This window comes from Pelobates fuscus, chromosome 11 (assembly GCF_036172605.1).
Source record: "Pelobates fuscus isolate aPelFus1 chromosome 11, aPelFus1.pri, whole genome shotgun sequence".
Lineage (NCBI taxonomy): Eukaryota > Metazoa > Chordata > Amphibia > Anura > Pelobatidae > Pelobates > Pelobates fuscus.
In genome coordinates, this window is record NC_086327.1 from 140,018,669 (window position 1) to 140,028,126 (window position 9,458).

General features: G+C 40.5%; 1 protein-coding gene across 1 annotated transcript; it reads left to right on the forward strand.

Moving 5' to 3' along the window:
• The first annotated feature begins 1,351 nt into the window (after positions 1 to 1,351).
• On the forward strand, positions 1,352 to 8,343 carry LOC134577079 (natriuretic peptides A-like). Its single transcript, XM_063435722.1, has 3 exons — positions 1,352 to 1,684; positions 5,060 to 5,345; positions 8,198 to 8,343. The coding sequence occupies exons 1-3, from the start codon at positions 1,565 to 1,567 to the stop codon at positions 8,212 to 8,214; spliced, it is 423 nt and encodes a 140-aa protein (XP_063291792.1). The 5' UTR covers positions 1,352 to 1,564; the 3' UTR covers positions 8,215 to 8,343.
• The last annotated feature ends 1,115 nt before the right edge of the window (positions 8,344 to 9,458 follow it).

Sequence of the window (9,458 nt, forward strand, 5' to 3'; positions counted from 1 at the left end):
TCGTTTAGAGTTTTTTCACTGAGCAAGTCATTCTATAGAAACAATGGAACTGCAAATCAAATGCTAAAATAACAAAGATTTCAAAAACATGGATATATTTACCCAAAATGTGTCATTCTCAGCCAATCCGGCTTTTGCCATCATTTTCTATAAAAGATTTATTGCGCATGCGCAGATTTATGACATCAAAGCCATGTGTTCATTCATATATGTTATTCATATTAATAAATGGCATCTTGAATGGAATGAAATCATTAGGAGTGAAAAAAGCGGCAGTAATTTATAGCAATTTATTGCCAAAGTTACTGACTTGGAGAATTTTTACCATTTGGCTATTTGGACTTTAGAAATTCACTGTGAATTCCGATAATTCTCATTTTAGGGAATATCCCAGTTCATTCCTTGACAAAATAATTTCACTGAAGAATTGGAGGTATGGTGCAAGAGATTTGTATGAAAATAAACATACTTCATAACAAAAATATAATGTTAGTGGTGTGTCTTCCTCATAAAAGTATTTAAAGTCAACCTGTCATTATAGTTCTCTTTAAAGAAACATGCCAAGTACCATAACCACTACAGGACATGGAAGCGGTTATGGTGCAAGGAGTGCTGTGGCGCACCCCGCTGCAAGGAGTCAAACCATTCTAGAATGTCTCCACTATCAGGTCAGTAGCCCTCCTGGGATTCGCATTGGCTGAGAATGCCAGCTGGCCACTCTCAGCCAACAAGCTTAGTTCAGAGAAGAGAGCTTCTGGCTCTCACTGAGCTGCAGTGGACATGAGGATTGGCGCCCGGGGGTTCCCAGAATCCCAGGTAAGAAGTCAAACCGTTCTAAAAAAGTTTGACTCCTTAAAAAGAAAGAGGAGGTATTTTTGAACAGCAATCTGTACACAAAATTACTATTTAGACCCGCACTAATGAACTGGCGGTGCCTCGTTTCAAACATATAGTAAATCTGATTTAAAGAAAAGCACCTGGTATCAAAGTGGTTAATTCTCTTTGTCATACAAAGGAGAAAAATAATGGGTAGAATAAAAAAAACATAACAAAAGCAAACCAACGGATAATTAATTGTAAGTGAATCATGTCTTTTGATATGAAAAAAGCTTTACCTAATGCTTAATCCATACAAGGAGCCAAATAATGGGACATCATAACGTGGCTGGTTCGGGGATTAGGGCTTTGTGCAGGCAGACACTGTGCAATAAATGTGTAAAGAATGTCATATTGGCAGTCTAATCACAGGAGCACAGCTCACTTCCAAATTAGGACCAAAGAGATCTTCTTGTGACATCATGTCCCTCCATCCTCAGGGGGTGACTGGTGAGAGCACAGCAGATTAGATTTAGGTTCACACTTACAGAGTATAAAAGTACAAGGGGAGCATTGTGGCCAGAAAGAGATACAGTAACCAGCAGGACAGGAGGCAAAGGAGAAGAATTAGGGTCCAGAGAAAGCAAAGGACAGGGGGTACATACTGACACACAGGACAGACAGCTGGCACTGGGCAGAACAGCAATAACCCATTCATCCATCACTCCAAGCTCTCCTGGAAGGGACAATGCATTGCAAGCTCTGCCTCCTCTGTGGAGCTCTGTTACTCTCCATCATTCAGCTCCCCAGCTCCGGAGCTCACCCAATAGTGGACATGGACTCAGACAGAGAGCTGGACTCCTTCAAGGTGAGACAGAGAGTGAGGTCAAGCTGTTAGAGTGCTAGTTCTTAGAACAAGACATTCCATTTGCAGCCTGTGTGTAGAGGATAGAGTTATCTGCTGTGACATTATACTGAGAATAATCTAAGGGAGAAATATCTGTGTATTTATATAATGTATTGTTTGGAGCAGTGTTTTGTACAGAACAAACAGGGAGCAATATTGATCTAATGTGGTGTATAGAACAATCTACAGAGGGAAATGTAAATAAACAGAATGTTCTGTGCAGATAACTGTCTGTGACTTTACAGAATCAGATTGTATGGGAAGTATAGAGACTGAACTATGGGAGTTTTAATGTACAGTCTAATTATCTATGGAGGAGTTTTAATGTACAGTCTAATTATCTATAAGGGAGTTTTAATGTACAGTCTAATTATCTATAGGGGAGTTTTAATGTACAGTCTAATTATCTATAGGGGAGGTTAATGTACAGTCTAATTATCTATAGGGGAGTTAATGTACAGTCTAATTATCTATAGGGGAGTTTTAATGTACAGTTTAATTATCTATAAGGGAGTTTTAATGTACAGTCTAATTATCTATAGGGGAGTTTTAATGTACAGTCTAATTATCTATAGGGGAGGTTAATGTACAGTCTAATTATCTGTAGGGGAGTTGAATGTACAATCTCATGATCTATATGGGGAGTTTAATGTACAGTCTACTTATCTATAGGGGGAGTTAATGTACTGTCTAATCTATAGGTGAGTTAATGTAGAGTCTAATCTATAGGGGAGTTTAATGTACAATCTCCTGATCTATATGGGGAGTTTAATGTACAGTCTACTTATCTATAGGGGGAGTTAATGTACTGTCTAATCTATAGGTGAGTTAATGTAGAGTCTAATCTATAGGGGAGTTTAATGCACAGTCTAATTATCTATAGGTAAGTTGATATGGAAAACAGAAAATCTACAATACAATAATAACAGAGAAAAACATGCAATAATGCAATAATGTTGCAATAATTATAAAGTGGAGAGTAAATGCAATAATCACACTCACAAACCAAAATTGATTGTAGGCGTATCATAAAAATGTAGAAACCTCAGGACTTGTGGAACATCATGGCAAATATAGAGGAAAAGAGATAACAATAATAATAGTGCAGAGTATCTCAGTCAGAATAGACACTTTAATATAAAGACACACTTACAAAGTTGAAGTGAAAAACAGGCACATCATATAAAATGGTTCAATCACAGGATCCCAGCAAACAAGAACACCGGAGAAAACAGCATCCAAAATAATAAATAAATTAATAAATAAAAACAAATAAATAAAATAAATAGAAAAAAAGAAATCTGCACTAATCCAAATAGCCCTACGCGTTTCGTTCAATAACTTGAACTTCCTCAGGGGCAAGTAAAACTCCTTGTAGGCATGTGAGTTGATGTAGAGTCTAATTTATAAGGGAGTTAATGTACAGTCTAATCTATAGGGGAGTTTAATGTAGAGTCTAATCTATAAGGGAGTTTAATGTACTGTCTAATCTATAAGGGAGTTTAATGTACTGTCTAATTTATAGGGGAGTTTAATGTACTGTCTAATCTATAAGGGAGTTTAATGTACTGTCTAATTTATAGGGGAGTTTAATGTACTGTCTAATTTATAGGGGAGTTTAATGTACTGTCTAATCTATAAGGGAGTTTAATGTACTGTCTAATTTATAAGGGAGTTTAATGTACTGTCTAATTTATAGGGGAGTTTAATGTAGAGTCTAATCTATAAGGGAGTTTAATGTACTGTCTAATTTATAGGGGAGTTTTAATAAGACACACATGTTTCTAGAAAGAGGTGTTTGAATAGATTAGTCTATTAGAGAGTGAATGTGTCCAATGATCTCTATGTACAATATATTAGTACTGAGTGCTGTTTTGGGAAAGACTATTACATAGGAAGGGGATTAATTTACAGATTACCTTTATTGATATATGGCTTGATCACAATGATATTAATGATCTGTATTAATAAGATAAGTGATTATGCATTAGGTAAGCAGTGCATTTGGGCTAATTATCTATTGGTAATTATTATCGATTATCAATATGGACATTATTGATGACATGTTATTGATTAAGGTCCCCATTCTGGAGTCTGACAGGACAGATCCCCTTTTGAGAGCAATAGGAAAATCACTTTAATGATTGTTTTCTCCTGGTTTTTTTTTGTTTTGTTTTTTGTTTTTTACTTATTTCTGATGAACAAAAGCAAAATGATGTGAAATGTTTAACCCTGACCTTGTCCTTATATGAAGCGTTTGGTTATTAATAGATCAGACTATAGGGCTAATAGAGTGATCTTTGGATGGATCTGGTAAGGTGTAGTAGAATTATTGTATACCAATGCGGTTCATTGTATTCATTGAAACTATTAGTGTTTTTGATAAACTGATTGACAAAGTATTTTAGGTATTGCAGTTTAGAACAAAATGATTAATCTAGAATAGCCTAAAATAGACAGATATGGTCTGTAAGATGTTTATACTTCATCAATATGATTTCCTGTGTACACTGGGGCACTGTTTATTTATTCTTCATTCTGAGAGAATGTGAAATATGCTTAGACTGTGCATTCTGTGTTCACACTGTGTATTATAAGGTCAGGCTGTGCATTATAAGACCAGACTGTGTATTATAAGGTCAAGCTGTGCATTATAAGACCTGACTGTGTATTATAATGTCAGGCTGTGCATTATAAGACCTGAATGTGTATTTTAAGGTCAGGCTGTGCATTATAAGACCAGACTGTGTATTATAAGGCCAGGCTGTGCATTATAAGACCACACTGTGTATCATAAGGTCAGGCTGTGCATTATAAGACCAGACTGTGTATTATAAGGTCAGGCTGTGCATTATAAGACCAGACTGTGTATTATAAGGCCAGGCTGTGCATTATAAGACCACACTGTGTATCATAAGGTCAGGCTGTGCATTATAAGACCAGACTGTGTATTATAAGACCAGACTGTGCATTATAAGACCAGACTGTGTATTATGAGGACAGGCTGTGAATTGTGAGGTCAGACGGTGCATTCTGTGTTCACATTGTGTATTATGAGGTCATACTGTGCATTATGAGGTCATACTGTGTATTATGAGGTCATACTGTGCATTATGAGGCCATACTGTGCATTATGAGGCCATACTGTGTATTATGAGGCCATACTGTGTATTATGAGGTCATACTGTGCATTATGAGGTCATACTGTGCATTATGAGGTCAGACTGTGAATTATGATGTCATGCTTTGTATTATGAGGCCAGGCAATGAATTATGTGTTTATGCTGTTTATTCTGCTTTCATTCCATGTATTTAATATTCTCTACGTATTTTCAGGGAGTGCTGGAAAGACTTGGAGAGAAGTTATCCCTTATTGATGCAATTGAATCAAACTCCGATATCCTGGAACCCAGACAGAATGCTGATGTCCAGTTAGCATCTCCAGAAGACAGGAAAGTCTCTCCATCTGAAAACAGGTTCAGCCAGAATGACAGAAATTCAATTAAGGACTCATTCCTTAAAGGCCTACGGTCACTGCAGAACCGGAAGATGATGAGGGACTCTGGGTGCTTTGGAAGACGGATAGACAGAATCGATTCATTTAGTGGGATGGGCTGTAATGGTAAGCTATTGAGTTTCAGTGACTGTTGGAATTACAGACCCAGGGTATGGGGGTGGTAATGGTAAGCCATTGAGTTTGGTGACCCATGGTATGGGGGTGGTAATGGTAAGCCATTGAGTTTGGTGACCCATGGTATGGGGGTGGTAATGGTAAGCCATTGAGTTTGGTGACCCAGGGTATGGGGGTGGTATTGGTAAGCCATTGAGTTTTGTGTCCCATGGTATGGGGGTGGTAATGGTAAACCATTGAGTTTGGTGACCCAGGGTATGGGGGTGGTAATGGTAAGCCATTGAGTTTGGTGACCCAGGGTATGGAGGTGGTAATGGTAAGCCATTGAGTTTGGTGACCCAGGGTATGGGGGTGGTAATGGTAAGACATTGAGTTTGGTGACCCAGGGTATGGGGGTGGTAATGGTAAGCCATTGAGTTTGGTGACCCAGGGTATGGGGGTGTTAATGGTAAGACATTGAGTTTGGTGACCCAGGGTATGGGGGTGGTAATGGTAATCCATTGAGTTTGGTGACCCAGGGTATGGGGGTGGTAATGGTAAGACATTGAGTTTGGTGACCCAGGGTATGGGGGTGGTAATGGTAAGCCATTGAGTTTGGGGACTCAGGGTATGGGGGTGGTAATGGTAAGCCATTGAGTTTGGTGACCCAGGGTATGGGGGTGGTAATGGTAAGCCATTGAGTTTGGTGACCCAGGGTATGGGGGTGGTAATGGTAAGACATTGAGTTTGGTGACCCAGGGTATGGGGGTGGTATTGGTAAGCCATTGAGTTTGGGGACCCAGGGTATGGGGGTGGTAATGGTTAGCCATTGAGTTTGGTGACCCAGGGTATGGGGGTGGTAATGGTAAGCCATTGAGTTTGGTGACCCAGGGTATGGGGGTGGTAATGGTAAGCCATTGAGTTTGGTGACCCAGGGTATGGAGGTGGTAATGGTAAGCCATTGAGTCTGGTGACCCAGGGTATGGGGGTGGTAATGGTAAGCCATTGAGTTTGGTGACCCAGGGTATGGGGGTGGTAATGGTAAGTCATTGAGTTTGGTGACCCAGGGTATGGGGGTGGTAATGGTAAGCCATTGAGTTTGGTGACCCAGGGTATGGAGGTGGTAATGGTAAGCCATTGAGTTTGGTGACCCAGGGTATGGGGGTGGTAATGGTTAGCCATTGAGTTTGGTGACCCAGGGTTTGGGGGGTGTAATGGTTAATCATTTAGTTTGGTGACCCAGGGTATGGGGGTGGTAATGGTAAGCCATTGAGTTTGGTGACCCAGGGTATGGGGGTGGTAATGGTAAGTCATTGAGTTTGGCATCCCATGATATGGGGGTGGTAATGGTGTCCTATGGTATGGGGGTGGTAATGGTAAACCATTGAGTTTGGGGACCCAGGTTATGGGAGTGGTAATGGTAAGCCATTGAGTTTGGTGACCCAGGGAATGGAGGTGGTAATGGTAAGCCATTGAGTTTGGTGACCCAGGGTATGGGGTGGTAATGGTTAGCCATTGAGTTTGGTGACCCAGGGTATGGGGGTGGTAATGGTAAGTCATTGAGTTTGGTGACCCAGGGTATGGGGGTGGTAATGGTAAGCCATTGAGTTTGGTGACCCAGGGTATGGGGGTGGTAATGGTAAGTCATTGAGTTTGGCATCCCATGATATGGGGGTGGTAATGGTGTCCTATGGTATGGGGGTGGTAATGGTAAACCATTGAGTTTGGGGACCCAGGGTATGGGGGTGGTAATGGTAAGCCATTGAGTTTGGTGACCCAGGGTATGGGGGTGGTAATGGTAAGTCATTGAGTTTGGTGACCCAGGGTATGGGGGTGGTAATGGTAAGCCATTGAGTTTGGTGACCCAGGGTATGGGGGTGGTAATGGTAAGCCATTGAGTTTGGTGACCCAGGGTATGGGGGTGGTAATGGTAAGTCATTGAGTTTGGTGACCCAGGGTATGGGGGTGGTAATGGTAAGCCATTGAGTTTGGTGACCCAGGGTATGGGGGTGGTAATGGTAAGTCATTGAGTTTGGTGACCCAGGGTATGGGGGTGGTAATGGTAAGACATTGAGTTTGGTGACCCAGGGTATGAAGGTGGTAATGGTAAGCCATTGAGTTTGGTGACCCAGGGTATGGAGGTGGTAATGGTAAGACATTGAGTTTGGTGACCCAGGGTATGGGGATGGTAATGGTAAGTCATTGAGTTTGGTGACCCAGGGTATGGGGGTGGTAATGGTAAGCCATTGAGTTTGGTGACCCAGGGTATGGGGGTGGTAATGGTAAGTCATTGAGTTTGGTGACCCAGGGTATGGGGGTGGTAATGGTAAGACATTGAGTTTGGTGACCCAGGGTATGGAGGTGGTAATGGTAAGCCATTAAGTTTGGTGACCCAGGATTTTGGACGTGGTTTTGAATTGTAATGCATAAACTGACAAATCAGAGATTAAAGTTACTTAAATGGTAAATCAAAGCACCATCACCACATGCAGCAACAAAGCCCATGACCATGCACAATGAATGGCTAAAACCAGCTCAGAACGTGTTTTGAGAGACCCAATGCATTTGCATGATGGCAGGTTTTGTGAAAATGCACATACATTGAGTCGTGTTTCCTAAAATAAGACTTGAGCCCACAGAGCTCGGGAATGAGATATTTATATCAATGCATTACAGAACAATTCATACAAAACACATTACATGTAATCTTTTATTTTACATAATAAATAATAGATTTCCTCCTTGGGATTTCTGATATTGTACAGTTGGGCTTTTCCGTAATTAATGAAAAGAGCTATTTGCAAATATAGGGTCATGTTCTGCTCGGCATATTGACCGATCATTTTCTTCTTATTCCCTTCCAGGTTTCAGAAGATATTGACCCCCTCGAACGACAGCAATTGTTTTCTCTGCTTCTTCTAATTTATTAAACTGTTTCATATAAATCTTTCTATTCTATTTATGGCCGCCTGTTCATATTTATTTATTTATAACTATTTATTTGATGTTTTATAAAGGCATTATTATATTCATAATCTCTAGTATTCATAATGCAAAATAAAATGAGATTTGATGATTTAATTTGTCTGATTTGGTCATTAAACAGTACGGCAGAACTTACTGAATTTAAATGAATCATTTTTGTCTGAATCGTCAATCTAATAATTGATATAACATGAAATATTACTTATTTCTCATGAAAGGCAATATGCAATTGGATCCTATCTCTGTGCTCCCAATGCCCCCGGACAACTTTATTATAAAATGCAATTGTTAAGTAAACGTCTGCCACTCGTATACAGTTGTATTTTACAGCAAACCAAGGAAAATGATCTATAAAGTTATTACTCTGCAGAGCCTTGTGCTGCCTCATTACTTACTGCAAAGCCTTGTGTTACCTCATTACTTACTGCAGAGCCTTGTGCTGCCTCATTACTTACTGCAGAGCCTTGTGCTGCCTCATTACTTACTGCAGAGCCTTGTGCTACCTCATTACTTACTGCAAAGCCTTGTGTTACCTCATTACTTACTGCAGAGCCTTGTGCTGCCTCATTACTTACTGCAGAGCCTTGTGCTGCCTCATTACTTACGGCAGAGCCTTGTGTTACCTCATTACTTACTGCAAAGCCTTGTGCTACCTCATTACTTACTGCAGAGCCTTGTGTTACCTCATTACTTACTGCAAAGCCTTGTGCTACCTCATTACCTACTGCACAGCCTTGTGTTACCTCATTACTTACTGCAGAGCCTTGTGTTGCCTCATTACTTACTGCAGAGCATTGTGTTACCTCATTACTTACTGCAGAGCCTTGTGTTACCTCATTACTTACTGCAGAGCCTTGCGCTTCCTCATTACTTACTGCAGAGCCTTGTGCTACCTCATTACTTACTGCACAGCCTTGTGTTACCTCATTACTTAGTGCAGAGTCTTGTGCTGCACATTACTTAGTGCAGAGCCTTGTGTTACCTCATTACTTACTGCAGAGCATTGTGTTACCTCATTACTTACTGCAGAGCCTTGTGTTACCTCATTACTTACTGCAGAGCCTTGTGCTACCTCATTACTTACTGCAGAGGCTTGTGCTACCTCATTACTTACTGCCGAGCCTTGTGCTGCCTCATTAC

Coding starts and splice junctions, on each gene's coding strand:
- LOC134577079 (XM_063435722.1), top strand. CDS start 1,565: ATGCATTGCAAGCTCTGCCTCCTCTGTGGAGCTCTGTTACTCTCCATC. Junction 1,685..5,059: donor GAGAGCTGGACTCCTTCAAG/GTGAGACAGAGA, acceptor ACGTATTTTCAG/GGAGTGCTGGAAAGACTTGG.